General features: G+C 37.8%; 1 protein-coding gene and 1 pseudogene across 1 annotated transcript in view; both read left to right on the forward strand.

Moving 5' to 3' along the window:
- MGAT4D (MGAT4 family member D) overlaps positions 1-17,418 on the forward strand; it is a 53,366-nt gene that overhangs the window by 14,959 nt on the left and 20,989 nt on the right. The window contains exons 4-7 of the mRNA XM_021679353.1: positions 4,119-4,252; positions 7,448-7,494; positions 13,861-13,974; positions 15,876-15,951. Of these exons, the coding sequence (XP_021535028.1) occupies positions 4,119-4,252; positions 7,448-7,494; positions 13,861-13,974; positions 15,876-15,951 (371 nt within the window). The remainder of the gene's footprint in view (positions 1-4,118; positions 4,253-7,447; positions 7,495-13,860; positions 13,975-15,875; positions 15,952-17,418) is intronic.
- On the forward strand, positions 10,013-10,124 carry LOC123324256 (annotated as a pseudogene).

The following is a 17,418-nucleotide window of genomic DNA, read 5'->3' on the forward strand; positions in this document are numbered from 1 at the left end:
GACAGAGTTGAGTAGTTGCAACAGAGACTGTATGGCCTGAGAGACAAAAATGTCTATTTACTACCTAGTCCTTCACAGAAATAGCTTACTGATCTCTGATCTACATGGTTTCTTGGGAATAAGTAGTGTTCCGTAGCACATGCCTCTGCCAAGCCTGCTGAGTTGGGATGGGGGTGCCAGTGGCATTGTTTAACATCTGAGTTCTCACTGTGTTCCATATATTGAGTTGCTGTGCTTTCCTTCCTTCTTTTTTTTTTTTTTAATGTTTTCTCTCATTGTCTCATTTGACCCTCACAACCCAGTACAGTAGGACCTATGATTATCTCTAATTTACACCTAAGAAAATTGAGGTTTAGGGGCGCCTGGGTGGCTCAGTCGTTAAGCGTCTGCCTTCAGCTCAGGTCATGTTCCCAGGGTCCTGGGATCGAGCCCCACATCGGGCTCCCTGCTCGGCGGGAAGCCTGCTTCTCCCTCTCCCACTCCCCCTGCTTGTGTTCCCTCTCTCGCTGTCTCTCTCTGTCAAATAAATAAATAAAATCTTAAAAAAAAAAAGAAAAGAAAAGAAAATTGAGGTTTAGAGATATTAAGCTACTTCTTGAGATCGCACTTGAGTCTTAAACTGCATCAGATTCCCTCTTAAGAGTATTTTGAATATGGCATGTGTATGTACATAGACGTGCATAATGTGTATGAGAAAGTGTGTGCTCCCCCAAAGCTATAGGTAACAGGAGGAGGAGATGAAAGACATAGAAAAAAAAACCCAGTATGTAGAAACTATAAAATAGTAGATACCAAGAATCAGCATAGCCTTAAATAAACATCAGCAAAGATAAGCAGAAGCCCATGCCAGAGGGTGAAAGGAAGGAGGGAGAGATGTTTGTAATTGGGAAGAACAACAGAACTCTTTTTGGGGTTTTGAGGTGTTGAGGTAACCCAGTTAGCAGAACTGTGTTAAATCTTTTTTTTTTCTTTTTTAAAGATTTTATTTATTTATTTGACAGAGAGAGACACAGCAAGAGAGGGAACACAGCAGGGGGAGGGGAAGAACAAGAAGCAGGCTTCCGGCTGAGCAGGGAGTCTGATGTGGGGCTCGATCCCAGGACCCTGGGATCACAACCTGAGCCGAAGGCAGACGCTTAACGACTGAGCCACCCAGGCACCCTATAGAACTGTGTTAGATCTTGAATAATTTTCTAATTTCCCAACTATTTCCTGATTTCCACCCATGCTGTATATATTGATCCTCCTTTTGAGCCCTTTGGTGGATTTTCATTGGTTCTTGGGAGGACCAGTTTGCCTATAAACTTTCATTACCAGAAGTAATTGAAAAGATTTTTTTTTTCCTGGTAACTAAAAGATCATAGCACATAAAACATTTGTAAAAGCACTGAAGCCTATAGCAAGGCCTACTGGGAAATCTGTCATCAGTCTTATTTGTTCTATATTCTGAGTATATTTCAAATAATTTCTGCTCTCTACCCTCTATAACTATTCTTTCAGCTTTCATTTCTTGCCCAGTGTATTGAAATAGACTTGTAAATTGACTAGTCAATCCATTCTTCATACCCTCCTCAGAGCTATGTACTAAAATGCATAACCTCATGCTCAACTCTTGCTTAAAATCCTTTAGTGGGTCCTCAGTACATATAGGATGAAGCTAGCTCTTTGACATGGTGTATGCACAATAGACTATTTTTCAAATCAATTTTTGCCACTTCCCCTCCTTTCCAGCAACCCCCAAACACTTGGCAGTCCCTGTGAATAAGCCAAGTGATTAGCACATGCTGATCACTGCCTGCAATGAACCCACCACCTCCTGTCGACCACAACTAACTTGTCATGTAAGTCCCTTCCCCATTATGACTTTTCAGCTTAACTGACAACTTCTTTGTGCAGTCCTCCATGTTCTCAAGTAACCAGCTTCTACCAGGGGAATAGTGGTGGGTAAGACAAGACCCTCATCCTCCTACAGACACGTGAGAAGGCAATTACAGTATATAGGGTAACTAGTGCTGTGACAAGGGAAATACAAGGTGGAGCAAGTAATCCATACTTGGGGAATTAGGGAAGACTTTCTGGACAAAGTGACATTCACCTGAGTCATGAAGGGTGAACAGAATTGGAATAGACTAAATAGGGAAAAAGCAGGTGATGGATAGTGGAAAAGTAGAGGATGTTCATCCAGGTAGAGAAAAAGAAATAGGAAGGGTCTAACAGCAAGAGGGCCTGGACAAAAAGTGGGGCGTGTGTGCACAATTGGGGCTGGAAGTTATTGTCAGTATGACATGGGGCAGAGCCCAAATAATAAAGGGACTTGGCCATTCACTTATTCATCCCAAATTTATTGCCATTATTATGTATTCTAATAACAAATAGAATGATAAGTACTATGTGAGATGAAGTAAGAATATATAGCTGGTACACCCAACCTACTTTAGAAAGAAAGTGTAGAATTAGCACAAGGAACCTGAAGAAGAGTATTCTAGGCAAAGAAAGGATGGCATGTGCAAAAGCCTGGAGATGAGAGTGTCCTCTATTTGGTCATTCTGAGAAGCTGAGTGATGTTAAGTGAGACTGGCTTAAAGAGAGGATAGTTGGAACGGAAGAGGAAAGTCGGGACCAGGTCATTAAAGGTCTTGTAAATGTTTGTAAATGTGTTCCTTACCCGAAGGCATTGGGAGTCATTTCGGGAATTGCATTTTAGAGTGGATCCCAAAGTTTGAATAATAAAAAAAATTTAAAAATCCACTCAGAATATAATTTTAAAATAAAAAGTTCAACATGGTAACAACAACAAAAAAAATCACCCAAAAACAAAAACAACAAAACCCAAAGTTTGAAACTTGATTCCTGCCTTACACCATCCATAAAAATCAATTCCAGGTGGACTGTAGATCTAACTATAAAAGGCAAACAAACCATCGAGAAGATATTCAGGAGAATATCTTTATGACTTGAAGATAAGGATTTCTCAACAGGAATCAAAAAAGCACTAACTTTATGTAAAGGAAGAGATGGATAAATTGTACTATATTAAAATTAAGAATTTCTGTTCATCAAGAGGTAAAACATTGAAAAGGGAACCCAGAGTGGGAGATGATACTTGTAATACACATAAATGACAAAGCATTCATATTCCCAATCTATAAAGAGCATTAATAAATAAGAAAAATCCAGAAAACTCAGAGAAATGGGTAAGAACTTAAACAGGGATTTCACAGAAGAATGTCCAAAGACCAATAAACATATGAAAGTATGTTCGAACTCAATAGTAATCAGGGAAATACTAATTCTTACTGTTCTCACCAAAGTTCAGTAATTTTTTTGTTACATAAATGCTTCTCAGTTTGTTGTATATCCAGGGCCCTGATTGTTTTGACAATTTTTTTCTAGTTTTATTGTTGCTTTTTTAGGGAGAGGATTTTCTGAGTTCCTTACTTAGCCATTCTAAAAGTCCTTATCCCCATCTTGAAGGTGGGGACATTGAGGCTGGAGAGGCTGTGTATCTTGCCCAAGTTCATATACCCAGGCACTGGTGTTGAGTTTGGGCAGACTTTACTGATATAATTTTAGTTATCTATTTGGATGACATGAGATCCGTTCTCCCAGTGTTTCAGTCAATAGTGGTCAATACAAGTAACTTAGGGGCATGGATTCATTCCATTAAATCACTTGAAAATTACTTCATACATTTTTTTTTTCACAGATGAAAATATTTCATAGTATTTTTCCTGTTTTGGGTTCCAGCATTTCCTTAGGAAGAGAAGTAGAGAATCCGCCAATGTGTGACATTTTGTACCCAAGTTAGGTAAAAGCTAAAATAAATGGAGAGTGGTTAGTTTTATCTTTTACTACACTGAAACCCTCCAGCATGAGAACATCTTGGAGTCTACTTAATGCATTTACTAACAATCCACTGCAAATTGGAATTTGCTCAGGCAGAAAATGAACTTTGTGATAAAAATTAAGAGTAGTTTGGATAATTTTTGTAATATAGTTTCGGACATTCTTTATGACCATACGACTAACCCAAACACAGTAATAAGCATAGATATTAATGATAAATTATGTTTTTCTCTGTGGTTTGAAATGATGATTCCATGCTCCTTTGTCTGCAGTCTCTTTCGCACTGGGCATTTCCACTGTTAACAGAGGAAATCAAAGTTACCTGAAGCAAACACTGAATTCTCTTGTCTCCAGGATGACACCTTCAGAAGAGAAGGACTCTGTGGTGATTGTCTCTGTCGCAGATGTACGTATGAAAAATAAATGGCTCTCCTCATGCCCAACCTGTGGTCTCCAAATACCCTTCCTCCATGGTAATCACTGTATCATTTTGGATTTTTTTCCTTAAATTTAAGAAAGCAATTCATAGATGCCTTTTTGGTTGGCAGACAATGTATTTAGTACTTGTTTGATACCACTGAGAAGGAACTAAATACGTCAATCTAAAAAGAAAATATAGTGGTTCCATGTGGAGAAATAAGATTGCATTGTTAAATATGTTACTAGGAGCCCTGCATACTACGTAGTACAGAAATTATATTTACAAAGAGAACATTAAAATTGAAGCTATAGCAATAAAACCTGCCGGCCCAATAAAAGGTAGGTATATGAATCAAGAGATAATTTGTGTTAACTTAAGTAGCAATAGCCACCATGAATATTGAGGGATTCCTTTCTATATCTGAAGGATTGTAGACAATTTTTATATACATTATCTGTAGTCTGCATTACATCCTTGTAAAGTAGGTATAGCTATCCTGATTTTACAGGTGAAGAAACTGGAGCTTATAGAAAGTAAGTAACTTGCCCAGTAATTAATACAGCAGATTCAAATCTATGTCCAATGGCCCCCAAATTTTCTATCTTGCCCTCTAATGCCATGTAAAACTTACATAAAGCACTGTGTAAATATTGACACCATAAAACCTTTTGGAGGGGGAATTTGGCAACTTGTGTTAGATTTAAAATGTGTATATCCTTTGTATCAGAAATCTCAATTCTGGGAAGTTATCCTAAGGAGATAATCAAGCAGGAATTCCAAAATGATAAAAATATGACAGTATGTACAGTAGTTGAGAACACATACTCTGGATCTAGATTGCCAAGGTTCAAATGCCAGCTTCTCCATTTCCTGGCTTGTGAACTTGACAAGTTCCTTCAGTTTTCTATGCTTCACTTTCTTTCTCTGCAAAATAGTGATGATAATATTACCTATGTCATAGGGTTGTTTTGTCAATTACATTAGCTATTATATTTAAAGTATTTAGAATGATGCATGGCATATAGTAAATGTTGAGTAAGTAATTATTTCAAGGATTTTCAATGCTTGATTTCTTTATAAAAGCATAACATTGGAAAACCACCAAAAATGTCTATCAATAAGAGGCTGGTTAAATCCTTGTGTCTACATTGCAATAATCCACAATGCAATTGTAACCATGGAAAAGAGAATGAATATCTGTATTAACTGACATAAAATGATGTCCATATCATATTGTTGAGTGGGAAAAAAGTTGTAAAGCATCACATTTAACATCATATTATCTATGTAAAATGTGATAGATGGAAGGAAGGAGGTAAAAAAGATACAGACAAAACTGTATTAAAAAAAAAAAGAAGGGCGCCTGGGTGGCTCAGTTGGTTAGGCGACTGCCTTCGGCTCAGGTCATGATCCTGGAGTCCTGGGATCGAGTCCCATATCGGGCTCCTTGCTTAGCAGGGGGTCTGCTTCTCCCTCTGACCCTTCCCCCTCTCATGTGCTCTCTCTCTCTCATTCTCTCTCTCAAATAAATAAATAAAATCTTTAAAAAAAAAAAAAAAAAAGAAAATGAACAAACCTTGGAATAATGGTCTCCAAAATATAAATAATGTTATCTCCGGATACTAAGAGTTGGAGGGATCTTTGTTGTCCTTTTTATTTATTTATTTGACAGAGAGAGACACAACAAGAGCAGGAACACAAGCAGGGGGAGAGGGAGAGGGAGAAGCAGGCTTCCTGCTGAGCTGGGAGCCTGATGCGGGGCTTGATCCCAGGACCCTGGGATCATGACCTGAGCTGAAGGCAGACACTTAATGACTGAGCCACCCAGGCACCCCTGTCCTTTCTATATTCTTTTCTTTATTTGAATTTTCTATAATAAACATGTCTTTGAATGCAGAAAAAACTCAAAAAACAAAACAAGCAATAGAAGAACTAAGAGGAAAACATAAAAGATTAAACATTCTCTCCAAGTTTAATTTCTTAATATTGAAAGCATATACATAATCTCTGAAATGTTTTGTTGCATTTCTGTACGTTACATATTATAATCTTTATTTCTTTGCTGCTGACACAGTGCACATCTGCCTAAAATGTTTAGACCAGTAATAAAATATTAGGGACAAATTTTAAAATGGAATGTAGATTGCTTAAGAAGTGTAACTTTAGTACTATATTTAAAATATAAAATATTTCTGTGTAACAAATAGCTGATGATTCAATTTATGGCTATCTTAAGAACCTTAAGTACTGTCATAGAGTTATCTGCATCATGATGGATATTTTATTTTTATTTATTTATTTATTTATTTTTATTCATGAGAGACAGAGCGAGAGAGAAAGGCAGAGGGAGAAAGGCAGAGGGAGAAACAGGCTCCCAAGGAACAGGGAGCCCGATGCGGGACTCGATCCCAGGACCCTGAGATCATGACCTGAGCCGAAGGCAGACGCTTAACCATCTGAGCCACCCAGGCGCCCCATGATGGATATTTTAAAATAAGCAGTCTGTATACATTTCAGAGTACTCAGATTTGACAATAGAACTGTCATTATTCAAAATTTTTCAGAATTTTATATTAGGAATGCTTGGGGCCCTGAGGCAATATTGTGTAAATACTATCACTTTTGTGAAAATAAATAAATAAATAAATAAAACATCTGGGAATGTACTACCAAAAGCTACTTACAAATGAATCTGTCATCTAATCTAGCACAGAATTTGATAAAGAGTAGGCACACAAGGTTTGTTGATGGAAGAAAATTTGGGAAGTAAGATGAGTAATACCATCTGGAAAACTGTGGTCTAATTTTGAAGTACGTTTATTATCCTATAATACTCATAAAATGAAGACATTTTCAAAAAGCGCAGTTCTTAGAAATAAACCATCCCATTTTTAGGATAAAACTGTTTTAGATACATGGGTTTTTGCGTACTAATTTTTAAGTGTAAATAATGTGTAGTGATATTTTGAACTGTGACAAAGGAAGAATGAAATCTTTTCAGTGTTCAAGTCAGGTCTTTTAGACACATGGGTATTTTAAATTCTTTTATAGACAGTGGAAAAAAAAATTCTTAGGAAGCAATGACATTCCATACCTAAACTAGAATTATATGTAGCAACCATGTAGTAGCAAAACTATGAGGCATGCTTAATTTCAGTAAAATATTTTTCTCATTTTTAGAGAAATGAAGATTATTTAAAATCTGTCGTTGGCATGATTACAAAAAGGTAAGGACTGTCTGATAAGTTTGAAAATAGCTGTTCTTTCATTTTTCTATTTTATTTTTTCTGCCCAATTATATTACTGTATTAGTGACCATATTCATTCTGATGAGTGAGCTGTATAGAAAGAACTACAGGTAGTTCTGAGCTGTGACAAAGTATAGCTTATAACTTTCCCCAATTTTGTAGGTTGTCTGCCTAATAAAATCCACCTTTTCCATGTTACTATTGTTGTATCTATTCTCCATGAAATCCACTTCCTCTGAGAGAAGCCTACTAGATTATTTCTTAATAATCTAGTTCTTGTGTTCCTTAGTGTATGAAGTAACATTCTCCACTTCTGCTTACAATCTCCTGTTGGATGTAGCCTGGGAGATGCGAGCACATGATGATGAGCCAACATGACGTTATTTTTCAAGCAAGATGCTGTGGAATGGACCCAGCCTTTCAGATCTTTATGTTCAGTGGGTGATACAACTGATAAAAAACAAATCACAGCCAGGAAGCTCGTGTTTCATATTGGTATGGGGGGGGGCAGTATGAGAACACGTAGAGGGTGAAGTCTTTCACTCTACCTGCAAGATATAAAGAAAGTAATAATTGAGCTGAGTGTAAAGGTCTAAGTAGACACTCTTAAAGCAGATTAAAGGAGAAAGGGAATGCCTGACAAATAGAATTGCTTAAGAAGGCAGAAAGGCCAGAAAGGAGCACACTAGATTTTTGGAAATATGAGTGTATCCTGGAGTATGGACGTTTGAGATTAAGGAAGATGTATCAGTGGGAGTTAAGGCAGGCTGTGATAAGATCCTGAAGAGCCTTGGGTAACATGCTGAGGATTATGCCCTTTATGCTACAGACCAGCCTTGCAAACATGGCCTTCAAGCTGAATCTGGCCAATAGACAGTTTGGCTTCGCCAGCAAAGTGTTTGGTTTTGTTTCCTTACCAAATAGCTCAAGGGGGTGAGGCAAAAGTTATTTTCGTCAAAAAAAATTCTAGCTAATAACTGTAGAATGAATAGAATTAGAAATCACCATTTTGAAACAGCTGGTTCAGGCATGTCCTTCAGTAACATGTGGATGGGGCACTTGATGTGGAAGGTGTACCAGCCAGCACCCAACCAGGAACGACTTGGTAATTCAGATAGAGGGAATTCAGTACAAAGAACTGGTCAAAAAGTGCTGACAGGGGCTGAGAGAACAAAAGAAAGGAGATGGGAGAAGCATCAAGGGAGGTGGGGTTTGAGGAGCTGACGAGCTGAGCTGAAGTTGGCCGCACCTGCTGCAGCGCTGTTGGAACCGGCCCCCCCCCGCGCCCAGCACTGCCGTCTCTGTCAGGGCTGGAGCCTCCGCCCACTCCCCACCTCCTGCTGCTCCATCCTGCTTCTGCTGCTGCAGCCGTCACCCCAGCCCCAAAGGAGGAAGCATAGCCTCCTCTTTACTGCCTTCTCATCTCTTGATGCTGCCTCCCATAGGCAGAACCTCCCCGGAAGCTGGCCAACAAGGGGGCCTGGGGTTGTGGCATGCAGACCCCCTGCCCCTACAGTCCCTGGCGGAGCAGAGTGGGAGAGTGGGGGCTGAGGCCAGAGGGGCAGTCTGCAGGAAGGGCTCAGATGCCCCACCTGAACTTCTGAGCAGTCTCAGCGTTCCTGGAAGTTAGACAGACGTTTTGTGTCTTCTGTTGTGTAGCCAATGAAATACACTGTGAAATAACTATAGGGAATTATTGCCCACCACCCTCCAAAATACAATATAACACAGTACAGGACAGAAGAGCCTTTTTTTTTGGTTTGTTTTTAGTTTCAGAGGTAGAATTTAGTGATCCATCAGTTGGATATAACATCCAGTGCCCATTACATCACGTGCCCTCCTTCATGCCCATCACCCAGTCACCCCATCTCCTCCATCCACATCCCCCCCCAGCAACCCTCAGTTTGTTTCCTAGAGTTAAGTCTTCTGTTTTGTCTCCCTCTCTGTTTTCTTCTTATTTTATTTTTCCCTGCCTTCCCCTCTATTCATATTTTTGTTTCTTAAATTCCACATATGAGTGAAATCATATATTTAAGACAGAACAACCTTTAATCTGATCTAAAGTCCAGTTTAGAGTATATACAGTGAATAGAGGAAGCAATCTGTAGTAACCACTAGGATGTAGGACATTCTATAGGACAGTTGATCCAGTTCTATTCAAAAAGATAGTTGAGGGAAAAAGAGAAAAACTGAAATTACTGGTCTGGATAATAAGTTTAAAAAAAGAAGTAAGAGATAACTGGTTATAATGAGAAGATCTTAAGTGGATACTCATTGGAACACCCCCGCCTTCACGCGTTAGATACTTGTTAGGATACTGGGCATATTTGAATATCAACTGAATATTATGTGATACTAAGTAACTATTCTTAGTCTTATAAGGTGTGATAATGGCATGTGGTTGTGTAAATAAATGTCCTTTTTTGATCTTGACACTGAAAAACTAAAGGGTGAGAACTGATTATCTAGGATTTGTTTTAAAATACTTCAGCAACACGTCGCTTCTCGGCCTTTTGGCTAAGATCAAGTGTAGTATCTGTTCTTATCAGTTTAATATCTGATACGTCCTCTATCCGAGGACAATATATTAAAACACTTCAGCAACAAAAAGGGGGCTGTATGGATGAAACAAGTGTGGTAAAAAAAAAATTAATGGTTGTTGAAATCAAGTGATTTGGGATTCATTGTAGTCCCACTTTTGTGTGTGTGTGTTAATTTTCATAATAAAAATTTAAAGAATTGAATTAGACTATTCTCAACAAGTTTGACCAATGGAGAGAGATGTTAAAACATAGCAGCCTGAGGGAAAACTTATGTTTGGGGAGGTCTGGAGATGGGAGCGCTAGGAGAGGTTTTATATGTGCTCTCAACAAGAGGGAGGAAGCTGATGGACAAGATCTATGGGGGAGAGTTGGATGTAAGGTACACATGGAAGGAGGTTTAGGCAGGACTAAGCTAAGATAAAGTAGAAAAAGATAAGAACAGGTGAAGGAGTAGAAAAAAATAATTAGCTTGAGAAAGGAGGGTGAAATGAAAGCATTCCCTCCTTAAAGGTTTTTCTTTTCTCTGTGAAAGGAAGATAGTATGTTGAGAACGAGGGATTTATTGGCAGTGAACTTGAACTTGAGACGGGTAGGGAGCCTTGAAGTAGATGATGTGTGTGGAGGGAGATAGAACTGGGCAAGATTAACTAAAACACCCTTGTATGTCTAGTTTTACCCAAAAAAGATTCCCCAGGAAAAAAAATAGCCTCATACTTGAATCCTTAAAATGTTCTCCTATTCCAGGATACCCTCTCTTGGTTGCTTTATTCTGCATAATAAACTGTTTGCAGAAGACACATTAGCCTGAAATGAGTTAAATCTATGCTAGTTTGGTGTCCTTATAAGGTAGTCTTCACAGAATCATTTACAAAGAAGGTAGAGATTTACAAACAATTCTTGGGCATATGTTTTGAAATCTTTTGAAGATGACTTTAAAAAAGAGTTACAGTATGTGGTTACTTGTGGAGATCACATATAAAAAACTACTTGATATATAAAAACACTTATGTTTTGCTATAAAATGTACAAAGACAATGTCACTAACTAGAATTTTAGTTAGACTTAACGATCATGTGTACCAGAGAACTATGTCAGATGATTCAAAAAGAGATTCTCATGATGATAAAAATGTTAATGTCAACAATACAAGATAAAGAGTTGGAATAAAGTTGTTTTATTTTTTGTGAGAATAGAATAAAACTAATTTAAAAACAGATATTATAGAATATGAAATTTTAAGTGAGATTGTATCTAAGTTAATGTAGACTCATAACTTTTCATTTCTGTACCTAATATTTTATATATTTAATTTAGCCAAAACCCTTTTGCTAGGTCTTCTCATTGGGGTTAATGAGAGGTTGTTCTATATTTTATTGGTCCTAAACTTTAGACTATATAGTAATTGTTACAGGACCCAACTAAGGTTATATATACCCTTATCTGAAACTGTATATAAGTGTGTACTTTTTATAAAACTATATAGCTGTAAAGTTTCCACTTTTTTGTAACTAAGGTAAAATCATTCATTTATAATGGCAACAACATACAGTTACAGTATTTTCTCTAGTCATTGGCAACTAGCAATTCTGGTATCATTATCTCAAGAACTTTTTATGCTGTCCATAATCTAACAAGCTAGAAAAGATTTAAAGAATCCTAGAAAGGTGTCACCACACAGGATTTCAAAGGTCTTTTTTAAGACAGACTGAATAAAACTGAGCCTGGAATCTTTCTCTTTATTAGTAATGGGAAATTATACCACCAGGATAGAAATTACTTGTAACTTGACTTTTGTTGCTTTGGGACTTTGCATGAAATTTTCTGGAGGACAGCAAAATCTACTTAGAAGCATCTGTAATCCAGACTTTTTGGTGATTGTATATACTGCAACTTAATGTTATTTTCACTTGCCTCTGCTATTCTAAATTGCTGTATAAAGTTATGCAGTTTCACTTTTAAAAATGTAGATGCTATTGCTAATTTTTACCCCAAACCAAATAGAATTCCTCATTCTTTTCTTCCATACCAACATTTTCTACTCCTCAAGGAACATACTAAAATAAGTTTTTAAAAAACCTTTCCATTTGATATACCATAAAATCAGAAGAACCAGTAAGACTTTCCTCCCCGCACTCCCCCATTTACACTCCCACCTAAATAAATAAATAAGTAAGCAAACAAACAAATAACCAGGAACTCTTCCACTGATGCATAGAGCCTGGGAAGAATCGAGTGTCTATAGAAGAATTCTTTCCCTGCAAGGGTATGTATTGCTATTCCATTTTTACAGATGAAGAAACTGAAGGTTGGAGAAAGTAAATGACTTGCTCAAAGTGTGTAAGTGAAGGAAGCAAAATTGGTAGAGACCGTTTTCTGCGTCTAAACCCCACATTCTCTCTAGCACTGCTAGAGGGTAGCTGCTGATACCCCATGCTCACGACACATACCTATTATGAAACATTGGAAACCATTTAAAAAGCAAATGAAAGGAGTACAACCATCTACATTCCAATGTCACAGGGAGGCAACAGGACCATGTATTTTGCTGTCTGTAAGTGAACTGAACAAGAGTTAACAGTGATCAGGCACTGACAGACTTTGAAAGGAACGGTGAGATGATGATATGAGATTTATGTAGTGATTTGTGAACTGAAGAGTCAGAAGCAAGTTTGTACTTTATGGAATTATTTGCAGTTAATACAGTGTGATGACTCAAATTTGAACAGTGTTGTTGAGGGAGACGTGTTATTTAACTAACACATGGTAACGGAGAGTCATGCATAATAGAATTGTGCAAGGTGAGGACTGCTTATTTTGCACATAATTGAGATTGTGCATATAAAACCCTATCTTGCTTTTTCACCTATTAGCATAAAACATTTTCTTGAGACTTTTAACATTTTAATAAATAATGTAATGCCTAAATTTAAATCCTATTTAAAGTCATATTATCTATCTCTAAAGGAAAACCATTTAAAATGCTCTATCTGGTGTGTCCCATCCTTTACCTTGATGGTACAAGATGTGTATTGCAGCTTTTGTGAACAATATTTCATGCATTTTAATGATTTCCTAGTTGGTCTATAAATATTAACTTTTAAAAATAAAGATTCTAAAAAGCATACATAATCATCCAATGAGTTGTGGACAAGAGTCACACTCAATCCTTGCTTGCTGTGAGGAGTCTATAGTTTTAGCAGGCACAATGCTATTCAATAGGACGCTTTTTTTTTTTTTTAAGATTTTATTTATTTGACAGAGACACAGCGAGAGAGGGAACACAAGCAGGGGGAGTGGGAGAGGGAGAAGCAGGCTTCCCGCTGAGCAGGGAGCCCGATGCAGGGCTCGATCCCAGGACCCCGGGATCATGACGTGAGCGAAGGCAGGCGCTTTACAGACTGAACCACCCAGCTGCCCCCAGTAGGACTCTTATTAAACTCAAAACTATGCACTTCAAAAAATCATCTAATGTTCTATGCTAACTTGTTAGTTCCATTATTTTGAATCTTTTAGAGTACATATCTGATTGTAAACGTGCAAAAATTTAAAGTGCCTATAATTTTTATGAAAGGAAATTAATTTTATATTGTAATTTTAATTTTTTGTTAGGTTGCTTACTAATTTATAAAAGAAATGCTTTGACTAAAATTTTAGTTTCATAATGTGGACATCATGTAACTACATGTGAAATAATTCAAATAAAAATATTATATAGACATGCATGAGGACATTCTTTTTAAGTATTTGTTATTTTGGTAAATCAAATATTCAGTTGCAAGCTTCCATTTACTTCTCTTTACAGATTCAAAAGGCAACTAAGGTCTGGATCCTTAGAAATCATTTCAATACCTGCCTTTTTTTATCCAAACATATCACATGTCAAGGAGTCAACTGACGACTCAGGAAAGTCAAAGAGGTATGACGGATTACCTGAAATAACTTCATCAGACGTAATGTTGGAACCAGCATCTAAGAGATCCCATTTCAAACACAGCCAGCTCCTATTAGCTTGCAAGAGCTGATAAAGTGCAGCACTTCTCAGTCTGCATCCAGCGACGTCAAGTTGGTAGCATGAAATCAGCCATGGTAGGAGCATTTACACCATGGAAATGGGCAAAAGCACAAATCGTGGCTCACCCTCACCCCACTCCCCGAAGAGTCAGTTGTTGAACATTTATCACCAGCACACCACTGATTATCTGTGTTCGCGTTTTCAGCCAATAATTAGCAAGGGCATAATGAAGGGAGAAAGAAAGCCTGGGGTTATAAATTACTACGTGTACATTTTAGTTCCAGTTTTACTGTTTGCTGTAGGTCATCCTAGACAGGTAATTTGGCCTTTGTCTTAGCTTCCTCTGCTTTCCCGTGTGCATAATAAAATCTACTTTATACATTTGGAAGAGTCATTGTAAGAATAAAATATGACAGTATTTATGAAAGAATTTTGAAAAAAGGTCTATACATGTATAAAGGATCCCTATTGTTTGATTATAAATGTTGTAGGTATTATAAGAAATGTAATAATTTGGTTCCTCAAAACTTAATAGAGTAAAAGAAATGTCAGAATTCGGAAAAAAGTCGTATCCCAGGAAACTTATTAGCTCTGTTTTGTTTTATGATAATAAATGGTATGTCAGAATCTGGAAATCTCTTAGGGGTTTTCTTTCGCTTTGAATTTAGTCAGTTCTTAGAGTAATAAACCTGGGAGACATTGTAGATCCTGTTTTTCCTTCTGCTCTTTATATCTCCATCATCATTTCTTCTTTTTAAAAAAATCTCTCTCTGCATCATTCCTCTCGTCCCCTTTCCTCTGCCTTGGACTTAGTTCAGGTCATTCACGATCTATTTGTTTTTCCTAAGCGTAGCCTAGCCTGGCCTCTCTTCCAATTCATTCTCCATAGTGTAGCCAGAAGAATCCGTTTTCATAGGAGATCAAGTCCAAAGTTTCGCTCATGATCTGGTCCCTGCCCACCTCACCATCATCAGCTTTTGCATCCCCTCTTGGTGCTCTGGATCTAAGGTGGCACGTGCTCTCGTGCGCTTTATGCCTTTGCAATACTGGTCTTCTCACTGAATGCCCAGCCTCCTGATCCACCCATCCTGTCTTATTTTACGGCATCATTACCAGTGTCTCTGTATAGCACTTATCTAATTGTTGTGATTTTATTAATTTTCTGTCTTTTCATACTGGATTATGAAACGCAGAAAGGCAGAACTGCATTGTGTATTGCTCCTTGTACATTCAGGAACTGGCCTAATACCTAGCTTAGTATTAAATTAGAATAAACTTTCTTCTTTCTTTTATTTGAACAAGACCTAAGACCAGAAAGAATATTAACTTTACTACACAGATAAAAATTTAACCAAACCATAAAATAGATTATGCTTATCCTAGTTTAGTGATGGCCGATATGGTCCACTGAATAAAGATGGGAAACATTTTGGGTGCCTGGGTGGCTCAGTCAGTTAAGCGACTGCCTTCGGCTCAGGTCATGATCCCAGGGTCCTGGGATCGAGCCCCACATTGGGCTCCCTGCTCTGCGGGGAGCCTGCTTCTCCCTCTCCCACTCCCCCTGCTTGTGTGCCCTCTCTTGCTGTGTCTCTCTCTGTCAAATAAATAAATAAATAAATCTTTAAAAAAAAAAGATGGGAAACATTTTAAATAACTTTTCAGTATAAAATATTCAATTACACTTACTGTAGATAGTACTCTATGTTAGCAAAGTGTAAAAAATTGTTTTTAATTACTGAAGTGTGCTTATAAATAAAAATTATGTAATAATGACAAATATTAACAGATTTTATTATTATCTTTAGTAGGTGCATCAAACAAGTACTGGATTTTTGTTTTTTGATGCTGTATGCCCAACCCAAGGCCATGTATTATTTACAGGTAAGACCGTGGTATATATATATAAGTGGAAGAATTATGTTCTCCTTCCCTCTTTTGATTCCTTCCTCATTGTATTCCTCCACCTTTGTATTCAGAAAATACTCATTAAAGTTCCAAAAGGAAGTTTAAAGTTGATTTTATATAAGTCTTCTTGCTGGATTTACTATTAACAGAGGAAATTATAGTTACCTGAAGCAAACTGAAAAGCAATTCTCAAATTAGAAAAAAAATAGAAATTATGCTCCCTACATTTCTCTTCTCACAAATTTATTACATTAACATTAAGCAGACATATTTTGAGCACTTATTATATGTCAGGCAGTGTGTATGCTTACCACTGGTACCCTACATTGGCTCACCTTGTATGTTCTACCCAGTTCTACAATGCCTTACCGTAGTTCTGAAATAAATCAATTATATATAGCTTGAATTCCCTGAATTCTGGCATATTGTTAAATAATAGTGTTATGTTTCCCAGCAGTGAGTATATGTGACAATATACAGTTGTAAGAAGAGTTTGCAAGATATCACTGGAGAAGAGAGAATGTTAGAAAAAGGCCCGAAGTAGGGTCTTCTCTTTTACTGGAAGAAAAAAAGAAATCTCTTTTGATTCCTAGTTAGTGGAATGTAACAGAAACATGAGATCCAGCAGTATTTTCTTAACCAATTTGAAACCACGTAGTTCTCTTTTGTGTTCTGGTAATGTGCTTGAGGACTTCCACATTTTTCTGAATCATTTAGGAAACGCTCTTAGTGGATAGGTGACACGCAATATATGAGATTAAATAAAAGGAAAATTATAGTTTTCCTTTCCCCCTCTCTTAGGGAGAACTATTCTTAGGTTTACGTGCACCACCATTCTTCCCAGCTAGTGGTGGATGAGAGTGCCGGTTCCCTCTTGTCATCTCTTGGGCAGCCACCCTCTCTGGCGGGGACATGGTGGCACCTGCCATCTCAAACATAAAGCTAGTTGGCCTTAAATTAGAAACGGAAGTATTTGTAAAGATGAAAATGGATTCAGATGAGCAAAATTTTTTCAATGAGGATTGATTTATTTATTTAAAAAAATTTTTTTAAAGATTTTATTCATGTGAGAGAGAGAGAACGAGCAGGGGTGGAAGGGTAGAGGGGGAGAGAGAGAGAGAGAGAAGCAGGCTCCCCGCAGAGCAGGGAACCCAACGTGGGACTCGATCCCAGGACCCTGGGATCATGAGCTGACCCAAAGGCAGACGCTTAACCATCTGAGCCACCCAGGTGCCCCGAAATGATCCTTTTTTTAAAAAAAGATTTATTTATTTGAGAGAGAGAGAGACAGCACTAGAGAGAGAGAGAGCGAGCATAAGCAGGGGGAATGGCAGGCAGAGGCAGAAGCAGGCTCCCCACTGAGCAGGGAGCCCAATGTGGGACTCCACCCCAGGACCCTGGGATCATGACCTGACCCAAAGGCAGACGCTTAATCGACTGAGC

This window comes from Neomonachus schauinslandi, chromosome 2, assembly GCF_002201575.2.
Source record: "Neomonachus schauinslandi chromosome 2, ASM220157v2, whole genome shotgun sequence".
Lineage (NCBI taxonomy): Eukaryota > Metazoa > Chordata > Mammalia > Carnivora > Phocidae > Neomonachus > Neomonachus schauinslandi.